Genomic DNA, 16,481 nt, shown 5'->3' on the forward strand with positions numbered 1-16,481 from the left:
CTGAATACATCTGAATTCATTCGGCTGCTTCTGTCCTATGTCACATCATCAATAAACACTAGTGACCCAGTGCCACTGGCAGCCATGCATGTCCAAGCCATCACACTGCCTCCGCCGTGTTTTACAGATGATGTGGTATGCTTTGGATCATGAGGTGTACTACGCCTTCGCCATACTTTTCTCTTTACATCATCCTGGTAGAGGTTGATCTTGGTTTCATCTGTCCAAAGAATGTTCTTCCAGAACCGTGCTGGCTTTTTTAGACGTTTTTTTAACAAAGTCCAGTCTAGCCTTTTTCTTCTTGATGCTTATGAGTGGCTTGCACCGTGCAGTGAACCCTCTGTATTTACTTTCATGCAGTCTTCTCTCTATGGTAGATTTGGATATTGATACGCCTACCTCCTGGAGAGTGTTGTTCACTTGGTTGGCTGTTATGAAGGGGTTTCTCTTCACCATGGAGATGATTCTGCGATCATCCACCACTGTTGTCTTCCGTGGGCGCCCAGGTCTTTTTGCATTGATGAGTTCACCAGTGCATTCTTTCTTTCTCAAGATGTACCAAACTGTAGATTTTGCCACTCCTAATATTGTAGCAATTTCTCGGATGGGTGTTTTCTGTTTTTGCAGCTTAAGGATGGCTTGTTTCACCTGCATGGAGAGCTCCTTTGACCGCATGTTTACTTCACACCAAAACCTTCCAAATGCAAGCAGCACACCTCAAATCAACTCCAGGCCTTTTAGCTGCTTAATTGAGAATGACATAACGAAGGGATTGCCCACACCTGTCCATGAAATAGCCTTGGAGTCAATTGTCCAATTACTTTTGGTCCCTTTAAAAACAGGGTGGCACATGTTAAGGAGCTGAAACTCCTAAACCCTTCATCCAATTTTAATGTGGATACCCTCAAATGAAAGCTGAAAGTCTGAATTTCAACTGCATCTGAATTGTTTTGTTTAAAATTCATTGTGGTAATGTCTAGAACCAAAATTAGAAAAATGTTGTCTTTGTCCAAATATATATGGACCTAACTGTATATCTGTGTTCAGATTCTCCTACATTATAATACCATGTCAAGAGATTGCCCAGCATTTCCAACCTGACAGATTAAATAATACAGGCTCTATAAGTCTCTTAGGGCTCATTCACACAACTGTATGTTCGACCCAAGTGCTGTTGGTAAAAAAACGGACAGCACTCAGACCAATGTTATTCAATGGAGCAGTGCAGATGAGCCATTTTGTTAAAGTGATCGAAGCTGCATGTGGAAAAACTCACAACATGCTGTAGTTTGTTCCTGAAATCGGATGAGACTCACCCATTCACGTCTATGGGCGCGGAAAAAAAAATCTGATGCCAAAAGGAGCCACAATATAGCATCTGATTTTTATGGATATGTTGCAATTCTGTAATATAGGAAACTGTAAATGGTCTGATTAATAGCTGCTGCTGTAAAGAACGGATTGCATATGGACGGCAAACAGATGACAAGTGAGAAAAAAATCTGGATGAAAGTTTGATTTTTTTTTCTGTGCCCTAAATACAGATAAAGTTAACAAATGGCAGGATTCCCCTTTAACATTGATTTTCATATATAAGTCTCAGTTTACCAGTCCTATGTTGCACTGTAACCACCGGTGCCATTTTTTCTACGGAGATGCTGGGAGCAGCACAAGAACAGCGAGAGGTCCTCAGACCTCTGCTCCAGAGTATTTCCTTTCTATATGCCAACCATTTTCTGATAAGTGAGGATCACTATACCATAAATTATTCAGTTTGTTATCACATTATTTTAGAGACTGGTATACAAGATTAGAAGATATACATTCTGTAAATAAATCATTTTACACCATGCACCTAGAAAGTTCAGTGCGCTATAATCAGCCGGTGCCTGAAAGGCTCCACAAATGGATATATTACAGGTTTGTGTCTGAAATAGCAGAGATCTTCAATCAGTATACACTATATGGAAAGCTAGCAGGTGGAATTTAGAAAGTAGCAACAAATGTTATTTTCTTCTTGTGTGCAGATCTTTTGAGTTGGATGGATAACTAACTAAAGTATTGCTTCAGTGAACCTTTTGTATAAAACTCCTCATTGCTGACCCTGGTACGTCTCCAAAGGGAGCAGCAAATAAGTCTTTGGCACAACACAGAATGTTAAATAGGATGAAGGTATAAATCCTCCATCCTTTTGGGGAAACCCTTTTAAGAAGGATTACCGAGACAAGACTGCATTGTACTGATGTGTGATCATCAATTTGCATCTATAAAGAGGTGTAAAGTAAAGAGAATATCTGGACCAAGCTGCCTAATCTTGCAGCTATTCTATTGCCTCGGTAAACTGTTTTAAAACAGATTTGTTTAAAGCAACAGCTTACATATCAATAACTACTGCTCGCATCTTCATACAGGAAATTCTGGGTCTTATATCTGCTGTTAATGCCTGGAATATGAGCAGCGATACTAAACATAACAGTAGCAACATATGTGCCGACATTCCACTGGTCAGCCATGTTTATTTTCCATAAGTTCATTTTTAAAGGGGTAGTTCCCGTTCAGTAAATTAATGTCCCCGGCTTCAGATTATTACAACCCCTGGCAAAAATTATGAAATCACCGGGCTCGAAGGGTGTTCATTCAGTTGTTTAATGTTGTTGAAAAAAAGCAGATCACAGACATGGCACAAAACTAAAGTAATTTCAAACGACAACTTTAGGGCTTTAAGAAACACTAAAAGAAATCAAGATTAAAAATGTGGTACTCAGTAAGGGTATTTTTTTTTTCAGACCAAGCAGAGGGAAAAAATTATAGAATCACTCAATTCTGAGGAAAAAATTATGGAATCATGAAAAACAAACACACAAAAGAGCACTCCAATACATCACTAGTATTTTGTTGCACCACCTCTGGCTTTAATAACAGCTTGCAGTCTCTGAGGCATGTACTTAATGAGTGACAAACAGTACTCTTCATCAATCTGGCTCCAACTTTCTCTGATTGCTGTTGCCAGATCAGCTTTGCAGGTTGGAGCCTTGTCATGGACCATTTTCTTCAACTTCCACCAAAGATTTTCAATTGGATTGAGATCCGGACTATTTCCAGGCCATGACATTGACCTTATGTGTCTTCTTTCAAGGAATGTTTTCACAGCCATTCGAAATGACTTTAGTTTTGTGCCATGTCTGTGATCTGCTTTTTTTCAACACCATTAAACAACTGAATGAACATCCTCCGAGCCCGGTGATTCCATAATTTTTGCCAGGGGTTGTATAAAGAAATCATTGGGTCTACCGGTGAGTCTCCACTGATTCTCCCGGTGTCTGGCATTGGCTCTGATGGCGATGTCTCATCAACAGTGAAAGAACCAATCAGTGCACTCAGTGGCTCTGGATGGGCTGTAATCTCTAAACTGGCAAAGCGGCTGAGCTCATTGAATGGTTGTTGCTCTGTCAACGTGACATCAGTGCCGCACCCAATGGCCGACACCCTGAGCATCGCTAGTGGACCGAGGAAGGTTGGTGCAGAGTGATTTATTTCTGTATAATAACCTGCAGCCAAGATCATTCATTTCTGGAAAAGGAATAACCTCCTTTAACTGCATATCACAATTAGGGAATACATTACATAATTTAAGCACTTTATGTTGGACTGGGAGGTACTGTTTCCCCCAGGAAAAGGGTGTGCAGTTAGCTCCCCTCCTGGAGGTTGAGGGCAGAATCCCTGCTGCCACCTATTGTAAGGAGCTTCTCTGTAAATCAATGTTTGACCCTTTGGTGAGCATTGGAACGTCACCAGGGATAATTAACTGAACCAGATACTTCTTCAAAAGGAAAAGACACTGGAAGTCTCAGAAAGGAGTAACAGTTTTCCACCAGATCTCTTTCAAAGGGCTTCCACCCAGCCATTCAGCACCCTGCACTGTGCTTAAAAGGTGGTATGAAGCCTGAAACAGCAGTGTGTGGATGGGTGTTGTTTGCTATTGGAGAAAAGGGGTTTGGCTAAATATACTAAGTAATGTTGCAATGTTGTAAGAGGACCTTTCACCAAATTTTACATGTTAAAATGGACACACAATGTAATGGCTACAGAGTGGAATAAAACATTTTTCTTTAGCTTTTTTTATTTTGCATCTCTTTTTCAGAGATATTATCAATTAAAGTATTTGGCACCTAATGAGTTAACTTTAGTTAAAGAAGTTGTCCACCATTTTATATGAACCCCCCAATGTATCCCCCCAGGGCCCAGAAGTGTTTTTGTAAATACCTTGCAGTACCTTTCCTGCCTCTGAGTGGCGCTATCCTTGGCCGCTCAGAGGCATCAAGTGACCCGTCACTGATGTCACATCAAGGGAAGCGTGACATCAGTGATGCGCTCCCCGCGGTGGACGCTGGGTTGTGGGTGGGGTTACCCCGTGCGTCACACCCAGCATCCACTGCACATTTTCCCAGTGAATGAGGAGAGGGAGAGCGTGCGGTGGATGCCGGTTGTAACCCCACCCACAACCCAGCAGCCACCGGTGGAACGCGGAAGAGGGACCCTTGGCTGCAGCCTGGACTTGTCGTGACGTCAGTGGATGTCAGAGCCGGCTGCAGCCGGGGGTCAGGTGATGCCTGTGAGCGGCCAGTGATAGCGCCGCTCAAAGCAGAAAAGGTACCACAAGGTATTTAGAGAAACACTTATGGGCCCTGGGGGAATACATTGGGGGATCATATTAAGTAGTGGACAACCCCTTTAAGTCCAAGTGCGTGCCATCAGATACTTCTCACTATGTACTTCTCCCTGTATGAGTTGCTATTACTCTGGGAGTGTACGTCTTCACCCTGTATGAGTTGCTATCACTGGTGGTGTGTACTTCTTCTCTCTGTATGAGTTGCTATCACTGGAGGCAAGTAATTCTTCACTCTGTATGAGTCACTATCACTGGGGGTATGAATTTCTTTTCCCTGTATGAGTCATTATCACTGGGGAGGTGTACTTCTACACCCTGTATGAATCGATATCACTGGGGGCGTGTACTTCTCCCTGTATGAGTCGCTATCATTGGGGGCATGTACTTATTCTCCTTGTATGAGGCGCTATCACTGGGGGGTGTACTTCTACCTGTATGAGTCGCTATCCCTGGGGGTGTGTACTTCTCCCTGTATGAGTCGCTATCACTGGGGGCCTGTACTTCTTCTCCTTGTATGAGTTGCTATCACTGGGGGGTGTACTTCTTCTCCTTGTATGAGTTGCTATAACTGGGGGGCATGTACTTCTTCACCCTGTATGAGTCGCTATCACTGGGGGCATGTATTTATTCTCCTTGTATGAGGCGCTATCACTGGGGTGTGTACTTCTACCTGCATGGGTCTCTATCCCTGGGGGCGTGTGCTTCTTCTCCCTTGATGAGTTGTTATCACGTGGGGTGTGTACTTTTTCTGCCTGTGTGAGTTGCTATCACTGGGGGCGTGTACTCCCTGTATGCGTTGCTAGCACTGGGGGGTGTACTTCTCCCTGTATGAGATGCTATCATCATGGGCATGTACTTCTCTCTGTATTAGTTGTCTCTTTGTAGCGCATGACTTAGAGGGTAGCCACCTCCAATAGGTGGCACTAGAGAGTAATCCCTCTTTCTCCTGAAGAACTAGTTAGCAATGTATGTTATGACACTTTGTTACCCAAATTCATACATTTTACTAATAAAAGTAGCTGCAAAATATTATGCCCCCAGTCTTTCATTCTAGACAGACCTATGGACTTTCACCCATTAACAGTACAACACAACAACACAGTACAACACAACAACATTTTAACACAGTAAATTACAGTATGAGCAATTTATGTGCTCCCACCTTATTACTTTGACCATTTGGTTTTATTTATCTACTGGCAAATCATTAAAGCATGTCTGAACATAGCATCCAAGTCAGACATCTGGATTTCAGAGGTAATGTTAACAAAGCACACAAAAATGAAAGAATGAAACTCTAATCAGCATGTGTATGGCCATTCACTCCTATAGCTGTCATTTAGATTTCTGAGACACAAACTGTTTTTAGAAGAATTTGAAGAGGGGAAAGTTGGCACTATCTGTCCCATAAAAATGTATTTTATTGTAAAATCATTTAAAAAAATGGAACACGGCGAATTCTTGTGGAAGATACGGACGACGGCCATTTCGCAAACAATGGTGCTTCAACAGGTCCAAAGACCTTGGTGTTTGGACCCGTTGAAGCAGCATTGCATACATTTTTTAATGATTTTGCAATAAAATATCTTTTTATGGGAGAGAGAGTGCTGCCTTTCTTCTATTCGAATTCTTACGAAAATCTTGCAATTGGTGAAGCACCCGGAGTTGCCGTATAATCGCGAGGTGTCAGCCATTATCCTTTCAAGTCGTATGAGTTATGAATGGTGCCGTTTTTTTCTCTTTTTTGCACAAACTGTTTTAAGCTTAAGTTTAAGGATGTGTTCATGTTCTTTTTTTTTTTCTTTCGCCTTTATTACCTTTATTGGCTGACCAGAAAAAATATATTTCAAGCTTTTGGAGCAGGCCAGTTGTGCTCTTGTCTTACTTATTGGTAAACCTGCATGATAACGGAGTCTCTTTTCTCAAAAAGCTTACAAATATAATTATTCTGGTTAGACAGTAAGGTATCACTCTTAGAATAATTTTTGTCTATTTTTTCTTTAGGTATTTACATGGATTTTTCTGGAAAATCCAGTATCACAATATCTTTCGCTGTATATTTTTTATCAGGAAAAAATACTAATGTTCACAATCATTCTAATGTTAGTAGTATTAAACAGTAACCGCTGTTTTAATTTTTAATTCATAAATCAACAGTCCATACAGTGGGTACGGAAAGTATTCAGACCCCTTTAAATTTTTCACTCTTTGTTTCATTGCAACCATTTGGTAAATTCTAAAAACTTAATTTTTTTTCTCATTAATGTACACTCTGTACTCCATCTTGACTGGAAAAAAAAACAGAAATGTAGAAATTTTTGCAAATTTATTAAAAAAGAAAAACTGAAATATCACATGGTCATAAGTATTCAGACCCTTTGCTCAGTATTGAGTAGAAGCACCCTTTTGAGCTAGTACAGCCATGAGTCTTCTTGGGAATGATGCAACAAGTTTTTCACACCTGGATTTTGGGTTCCTCTGCCATTCTTCCTTGCAGATCCTCTCCAGTTCCGTCAGGTTGGATGGTGAACGTTGGTGGACAGCCATTTTCAGGTCTCTCCAGAGATGCTCTATTGGGTTTAGGTCAGGGCTCTGGCTGGGCCAGTCAAGAATGGCCACAGAGTTGTTCTGAAGCCACTCCTTTGTTATTTTAGCTGTGTGCTTAGGGTCATTGTCTTGTTGGAAGGTGAACCTTTGGCCAAGTCTGAGGTTTAGAGCACTCTGGAAGAGGTTTTCAACCAGGATATCTCTGTACTTGGCCACATTCATGTTTCCTTCAATTGCAACCAGTCGTCCTGTCCCTGCAGCTGAAAAACACCCCCATAGCATGATGCTGCCACCACCCTGTTTCACTGTGGGGATTGTACTTGACAGGTGATGAGCAGTGCCTGGTTTTCTCCACACATACCGCTTAGAATTACCACCAAAAAGTTCTTATAGACTCTCATAGTCTGGGAATCCTTCATGTGTTTTTGAGCAAACTCTATGCGGGCTTTCTTATGTCTTGCACTGAGGAGAGGCTTCCGTGGGGCCATTCTGCCATAAAGGCCCGACTGGTGGAGGGCTGCAGTGATAGTTGACTTTGTGGAACTTTCTCCCATCTCCCTACTGCATCTCTGGAGCTCAGCCACAGTGATCTTGGGGTTCTTCTTTACCCCTCTCACCAAGGCTCTTCTCCCATGATTGCTCAGTTTGGCTGGACAGCCAGGTCTAGGAAGACTTCTGGTGGCTCCAAACTTCTTCCATTTAAGGATTATGGAGGCCACTGTGCTCTTAGGAACCTTGAGTAATGCAGAAATTATTTTGTAACCACGGCCAGATCTGTGCCTTGCCACAATTCTGTCTCTGAGCTCCTTGGGCAGTTCCTTTGAGCTCATGATTCTCATTTGGTCTGACATGCACTGTGAGCTGTGAGGTCTTATATAGACAGGTGTGTGCCTTTCCAAATCAAGTCCTATCAGTTTAATTAAACACAGCTGGACTCCACTGAAGGAGTAGAACCATCTCAAGGAGGATCACAAGGAAATGGACAGCATGTGACTTAAATATGAATGTCTGAGCAAAGGGTCTGAACAATTATGACCATGTGACATTTCAGTTTTTCTTTTTTAATACATTTGCAAAAATTTCTACATTTCTGTTTTTTTTCAGTCAAGATGGGGTGCAGAGTGTACATTAATGAGAAAAAAAAATTAACTTTTTAGAATTTACCAAATGAAACAAAGAGTGAAACATGTAAAGGGGTCTGAATACTTTCTGTACCCACTGTATGAAAATAAACAACTTTGTAATATATTTTAATCAGAGAAATATGCTTATTTATCTTCCTGGAATGATACTGCAATCTCAAAACAAGTTTAAAAATTGGTACAATCTGTATTCAGTGAAGACAGGTTTTTGCACTACTGAGATAGAAGTTAACAGTTAGTGCTTATAAGAGTCTATAGAGAGGGAGGGAGGAGCTAGAGGCAGACACGGACATCCTGCTGCAAGTTCTCCTGTACTGTATCTGTAGTTTGAGAAGAACTTGCAGCAGAATGTCTCTGTCTGACTTGAGCTCCTCCTTCCTATCTCAGTAATGTGAAAATCTGTCTTCACTGAATACAGATTTTAACTCTGAATTGAGAGTTTAAAAATCAATCCTAGAGGAGAAAGTAGCAGATTTATTACAAAATGGCTTATTTTCATGTTTACTGATTTAGGAAATTAAAATGACGGTTACTCTATAAGCAGGTTTTTTACATTTACATAAGATGCTTTCATTTCCATGTATAGATTTACCATTGTAATGTTTTCTGCTTTGCTGCATTATTTTCAGATCACTTTTAACATGGCAGTTCATCAGTTGGGTATTAAATATTGTTCATCCTGAAGTTAGCACATCAATTAAAATCCCACATTAACACTGCTAATGACAGTTTCATTTTAAAAATGTTACAAAACTTTTCCCACCTCTCTACTTAAGAGTGCAACTGCATAAAGAAGCAGGATGAATAAATGATGGAGAGGAACATATTTAAACTAGTTACTGGCTAATGATGCATAAAATGTTATGAATAAGTATCTATTTTTTGATTTATTACTTTAATTATCCAACATACCATGGTCCCCCGTTAGCGTTTTTGGTGTAGATTTCAATTTTCTGTCCCAGGGTAAAATCTATTTATCATAATAATCAGTAAAACACAAAACCCTTTAACAGTATTTATAAAATTAATTTACCATGTTCAGCCCCTGGAGGATGACAAAGGAGTTTGATTTCTGGAGAATGGGTGTGCAGCCGTGTTTTATGTAAAATGATCTATCCAAGCCAATAATGAAACCTTCTCACAGATCTTCTCCTTATAGTGTTACTAACAGTTCCTTACCTATGCTGTGGCTTGAAGGTGGTACTTGCTGGTTTGTGGGCTGCTGAACTTTTGTTCGGATGATCCTGTATTCAGATGAAAGATATCAATTAAACTTTTGCTACAATGCCAAACATATTAACAATATTTTTTTCTGGTCGCTTATATAGTGCCAACATATACAATAGCCTTGTGCAGAGATTGTAACAAGTGATATCGTCCCAATGTGACTCATAATCTAATTTCCTTTTCTCTGACATGCATACTTTGTAGGGCCAATTTTCCTGCTGATATGGTTGACATATAGATGGAAACTGGAGCAAACTAACACAAATATAGAGGAAAATATACAAACTATAGAAAAATGTCTATCTTAGGCTAGGGTCACACCAGCGTATAGTCTCTCCTCCGAGAGAATCAGGTCGGATATGCTAATCACATGTTGATCAGAGTTTGTTCATAGTGTGATTTTATTATCTTGGATGAGGAGAAGATGGAGAAAAAATGTCCCCATCTTCTTCACTCTATCAATTCGTTGAAATTGGACCGCACTCAGATGTCATCCATATGCAGTCAGATGTTTTCCATGGACTCATTGACTTGCATGGCCGAGTGCGATCTGAATATCATATGCAAAACGAGCATTCTGTGATTTTTTTTTTCCTCAACGCAGCTTGGTTTGAGAAAAAAATTGGACATGTGCATGGCCCCATAGAATAACATTTGATCTGAGTTTGATCCGATGTTTTGTCAGATTGCACTCGGACTGAAAAAATGGTCATGTGCACAAGCCCTTAGTCCAATTTCAACACAACACCCCAGAGCTAACCACCGAACCAAAAATTTCTTTTAAAAATAAATATATCAAATATTCACTTTTTTTTAATTCATAATGCTTTATAGTTACTTATCAAACACTGCATTGAATATTGGAAACTATTTAAAAGGCTGGCTGAACTGAAATTAGTGCAAAACAGTAAAGTTATATTTAAAAAAGTATCTGAACTTCTTAAATATCTTAATATACCCTCAAAGCAACACATAATCCTGACCAATACTGGAACATGTGTGATAGGCAAAACAATGTTTAGGGCTGCTACCATCGAGCACTAGGGGGGCAATGACTTCAGATCACAACATTATGTGCATGAAAGTTTTCCTTTCTTACAAGAATATAAAAACACATTTTTAAATCCATTCATTCAAAAGGCTCTAACAATTCTGTTATCTTCTGCACTGTATATTGCCTCTATAAATGGCATATCTTCTGCGCTATATTTTGGCTCTAACAATTGTGTTATCTTCTGCACTGTATATTGCCTCTATAAATGGGTTATCTTCTGCGCTATATATTGGCTTTAACAATTGTGCCATCTTCTGCGCTGTATATTGGCTCTATAAATAGGATATCTTCTGTGCTGTATATTGGTCTAACAATTGTGTTATCTTCTGCCCTGTATATTGCCTATGTAATTGGCATATCTTCTGCACTGTAGTGTGCCTCTATAAATGGGATATCTTCTGCGCTGTAAATTGGTTTAACAATTGTGTTCTCTTCTGCGCAGTATATTGGCTGTATAAATGGGATATCTTCTGCGCTGTATATTGGCTGTATAAATGGGATATCTTCTGCACTGTATATTAGCTGTATAAATGGGATATCTTCTGTGCTGTATATTGGTTCTAACAACTGTGTTATTGTCACGCAAGGTGTGTGAAAGACTAAGTGCAACACAAAGGGAAGATCGAAAGGGAGCCTAGACTCTAGGGAAAGGGGGGAGTAGAGACCTCCTAGGCTGATCTGATATCACCCTGTCTCCACTATATTGGTTCCTCACCAATAGCCGCACGCGAACCTAAACCCTGTATTTCCCTAGCACTTGGCCCTGGATAGGGAAGGGGGTATGAGCACTAGTCGATCCCCACTAACAACTAAAGACAACAATGGAGAAAAACACGGGGGAAAGTAGCTTAGCTTTAGCCAACTTCAGAGAGATAACTCCAAGCGTCCTCCTAGCACCACAGAGGAAGATAGCAGTCTGAGAGCTCCAAGCATTCACAAGGAAACTTTTTGAATGCAAAGTGAAACTATTTAAACACTCAGGCCAGGGTGTCAATTGGCAGGAAGGAGGTAGCCGCTGGGTCCTAGAGTGAAACAGCTAAGAAGGTGTCTGTAATGCCAAACGAAGAGATCTTCTGCAACCGATTGCAGGGCCACTGTCACATCTGACACACCCATGACAGATATCCTCAGCGCTGTATATTGGCTCTATAAATGGGATATCTTCTGCGCTGTATATTGGCTCTATAAATGGGATATCTTCTGCGTTGTATATTGGTCTAACAATTGTGTTATCTTCTGCGCTGTATGTTAGCTCTATAAATGGGATATGTTCTGTGCTGTATATTTGCTCTATAAATGGGATATCTTGTGCGCTGTATTCATGGGTTATCTTCTGCGCTGTATGCTGGTTCTATAAATGGGTTATCTTCTGCGCTGTATATTGGCTCTATAAATGGGTTATCTTCTGCACTGTATATTGGCTCTATAAATGGGTAATCTTCTGCGCTTTATATTGGCTCAATAAATGGGTTATCTTCTGCACTGTATATTGGCTCTATAAATGGGTTATCTTCTGCGCTGTATATTGGCTCTATAAATGGGTTATCTTCTGCACTGTATATTGACTCTATAAGTGGGATATCTTCTGCGCTGTATATTGGCTCTTGAAATGGGATATTTTCTGCGCTGTATATTGGCTCTATAAATTTAGATTACCATAATTATATTAACATAATAAGATGTCAATGTCGGAAAAAGGCCAACATATATAGATGACAATGGAATTGTGTTTGACACAGATCAGGAGCAGAAACTGGCAGTGAAGGATGCAGTACTTATGCCTTACCTGTACACATGCACATTTACATGCATATTCCCATTAGGCACTTGCAAAATATGCTCATGCTAATACATTACACATTACATGCACACAAGCATATATGAAATTTGCACATACAAATAACACATGCAAAATCACAATAACATTTTTGTGATGCACTTGTTCAGATAGTCAGCCCATTTTTTTTGCATTCATAATTTTAACTATCTAAGACTGGTCGTCACTTCCAAACAGAACAGTTGTGAACAGGTGCAAGCGAAGAGTAGTCCCCACCATATATAACTAACACATTAAAGCTGCACTCTGTAATGCTTTAGCATGCAAACTTGAAATATATTAAACTAGAATTGCATTACTGCTCTAGAAAATAGGAAAAAACAAAGATACTTAGCACATAAATTGGCGCATAAATATATGCGCTAAGTATCTTCATTTTAAGCTATTTTCTAGAGCAGTAATGCAATTCTAATTTCATGTTTGCACGCTAAAGCATTACAGAGTGCAGCTTTAATGTGTTATTCATACTTTTAACAGCCATAACTTTTTTACATTTTTACATAAGCTTCACTATATGAAATCTATTGTTTTTGCTTGAAGAGCTGAAGTTTTTAAAGTTACATTTTGTCAAATATGTATGTAAGCGCTACATTGTGTAATGCAGCAGCTTGCTAGCATTACTGTAAATGGTCCAGGATGTGTTTACCGGACCATGTACCTTCCCCTTTAACTGACTGGTCACATGACTGTGACATCACACAGGTCCTGTATGCACAGTAAAGCTCTGTACACATGACTGGGACAGCACACAGGACCTATACACACAGCTGACTGATCACATGACTGTGACATCAGCAAGGTCCTGTCAGTATGTGGCTGTCTGTGCACAGCATATATAAACCCTGCTTAATTTGAGGCAGGTGTGTTCGGTGTGAGGCGTGAGGTCTGTGCTCCGTGTGTGTGTGTGTGTGTGTGTGTGTGTGTGTGTGTGTGTGTCACCGTTTGTGAGAGGCCTAGTGAGGCCGAGTGAAGCCTGGCAGCCTGAAGGCAAAGACTGGATCCTGTGCGGATGCTAGTGGCCTTGGAAGGCAGCGGCTTTGGAGTGAAGCCTGGTACCTGAAGGGTCGAGCCTGGATCCTGTGTGGATGTCAGTGGCCTTTGAGGGAGAGCCGGCTTGAGTAAGAGTCCTGAAAGGCAGAGCCTGGATCCTGTGTGGATGCCAGTAGCCTTTGAGGGAGAGCCAGCTTGTTGAGGAACCCTGAAAGGCGCAGCCTGGATCCTGTGTGGATGTCAGTGGCCTTTGAGGGGACGACGGCTAGAGACCCCTACCTGGGAAGCCACAAAGCCACAGTGGTGGCAAGCGTAATGGACTGAGACAGCTAAACCCGGCAAAGGTAATACCCTGTGCTATATGGACATTGTGATATGAACATTGCTACTTTATTACCTTGCCGTAAGCTGTAACCTGGAGCAAGTGGGCCTGTGTGTGTTGTAATATGATGTGTGTAATATGCCGGTCTGCCACTTGAGAAGCTCCCGGAGGTGATAGGTGTAAACATGCCGGGAGTATACTAAGATGGACTGTGTGACTAGCGGTTTATGCCGAAATAATAAACTGCATTGTGGTGAAAACGTAAAGACATTGCACGTGTGCATTGATTGACGCAGCGAAGCGAGTTACCCCCAGTATGATGACTAGCTCTGCCTTACAATTGGTATTTACTTTTTATGGGTTTAATGGAGAAAAAAACAATAACACTATTTTTTATACCATTTACTGATCACCATAAATAATTTGTTCAGAGTATTGTACAGGATGCTATGATTACAGTGATACCAAATAAGTCCATGTTATTTACTGGTTTGTGCTGTTGTAATTGTATTTAATTATAACTGTTCTTCATTAGTCTTTAGTAATTTTATACAAAAAAATCCCCGACATGGCACAGTGTGTGGATGGCTAAGTACATCAGACATACTGATAGAATGAAAGTATTCAACTTCCGTATCTAAGTAATTTATCCTTTGATTTTACCCCAGTTGCCTTTGTTATTGAGCCAGCTCCAAATATTCTGCCTATGTTATCCATTGTATATACCATGTTTCCCCGAAAATAAGATTTACCCCGAAAATGTGCCCTAGCATGATTTTACAGGATTTTTGGAGTATGATTAAAGTATAAACCCTACTCCAAAAATAAGCCCTAGTTACAGTCAGGGCCGTCATTAGTGTGGGGAGGAAAAATGGGCAATTGCCTAGGTCCCCCACTCTATTAGGGGCCCACAGGTTTTTTTTATTTCAAGGTTAAGACTGCTTAAGGACCTTTGGGCACATCACGGTCATGTGACCAAGATGTCACCAAAGGTAGTTTAACTGCAGGAATCTTGAGGAACTGCAGAAGAGTCAGGCTTCTATGTACCATATGCTCAGTGTGTGTATATACATGTGTATGTTTTTTTATTTATTTTACTCACTTATACATATGTGCAGTGTGTGTGTATATATACATGTGCATGTACAGTGTGTATGTGTGTGTATGCATGTGTGTGCAGTGTGTGTGTATTTACATGTGTATGTGCAGTGTGTGATGACGTACTTATATTTGAGTAAATGTCGATTTTTGCTCAAGAATAAATGTGGATAGCTGTTCATGGAAAAAAAATAAGACATCCCCTGTAAATAAGACCCTGTCTTATTTGCGAGAAAGCACAGTATTTATAAAGTAGTGATTGGCTATATAACACTAGGGCTTTAGAGGGCACACTAGGGATAGCCGTCAGTGAGCGGAGGCCCCATTTGCGCTATATCTTGAGGGTGCCAACCTCCGCGGCTAGATAGGATTGCATATAGGGATAATTTAGTGTGCATTATAATTTTTATCGGTGTATTGTATTTACCTATATTATCTAAAAGGAATACAATTAAGATTTTTTCGTTTAAATTTGTTTGTCTTGTCATAGGGATTTTTACTATATAGTAATGGCCAAAAGTGTTGAAATTGTTTCAGAAAATGAAGTATTTCTCCTAGAAATGTATTGCAATTACACATGTTTTGTTATACACATGTTTATTTCCTTTGTGTGTATTGGAACAACACAAAAAAACAGAAAAAAGGCAAATTGAACATAATTTCACACAAAACCCCAAAAATTGTTGGCACCCTCAACTTAATCTTTGGTTGCACACCCTTTGTAATAAATAACTGCTATCAATAGTTTCCTATAACCATCAACAAGCTTCTTATACCTCTCAACTGGAATTTTGGATCACTCTTCTTTTGCAAACTGCTCCAGGTCTCTCATATTTGAAGGGTGCCTTCTCCCAACAGCAATCTTAATCTTTCATGATTAATGATGAGCGAGTATGTTCGGTTAACCCTTTCGGCGAGTATGCTCAGGCGAGTACCGAGTATCTTCAGCATACTCGGTGATATGTTTGAATCGCTCCCATGTGCATGATTTGCGACTGTTTGACAGCTTTAATACATGTGAGGAATGCTTGTTTCTTAAGCATTCCTCACATACTCGCTCATCACTATTCATGATGCCTTGCACATAGTCAAGGCATTTAGTGCCAGACGCAGCAAAAGAACTCCAAAACATCTTTTGAACCTCCACAATATTGGACTATGGGTACTGAGTTTTTTTCTTTTTATGCCTCATTCCATTTTCAGTAAACAGTAGAATGATATGCTTTACCAAAAAGCTGTATCTTGGTCTCATCTGTCCACAAGATGCTTTCCCTGAAGGATTTTGACTTACTCACGTACATTTTGGCAAACTACAGTCTAGCTTTTTTATGTCTCTGTGTCAGCAGTGGGGTCCTCTTGGGTCTCCTGCAATAGCATTTCATTTCATTCAAATGTTGACGATAGTTTGCACTGACGCTGATCCACCCTGAGCCTGCAGGAGAGCTTGAATTTCTTTGGAACTTGATCGGGGCTGCTTATCCACCATACAGACTATCCTGCATTGCAACCTTTCATCAATTTTTCTCTACCATCCACATCCAGGGAGATTAGCTACAGTGCCATGGGTTGTAAACTTCTTGATTATGTTGCACACC

At 40.3% G+C, this 16,481-nt stretch overlaps 1 protein-coding gene across 3 annotated transcripts in view; it reads right to left on the reverse strand.

Annotated features, from left to right (window-relative positions):
- The window catches only part of PAX5 (paired box 5), a 383,086-nt gene that overhangs the window by 317,025 nt on the left and 49,580 nt on the right, over positions 1 to 16,481 (reverse strand). For all 3 annotated transcript variants that reach the window (XM_073662499.1, XM_073662491.1, XM_073662510.1), the window contains exon 4: positions 9,538 to 9,602. In XM_073662499.1, the coding sequence (XP_073518600.1) occupies positions 9,538 to 9,602 (65 nt within the window). The remainder of the gene's footprint in view (positions 1 to 9,537; positions 9,603 to 16,481) is intronic.

The sequence above is a fragment of the Phyllobates terribilis genome, unplaced genomic scaffold, assembly GCF_046119375.1.
Source record: "Phyllobates terribilis strain yellow unplaced genomic scaffold, ASM4611937v1 Scaffold_1__5_contigs__length_1240528914, whole genome shotgun sequence".
Taxonomy (NCBI): Eukaryota; Metazoa; Chordata; class Amphibia; order Anura; family Dendrobatidae; genus Phyllobates; species Phyllobates terribilis.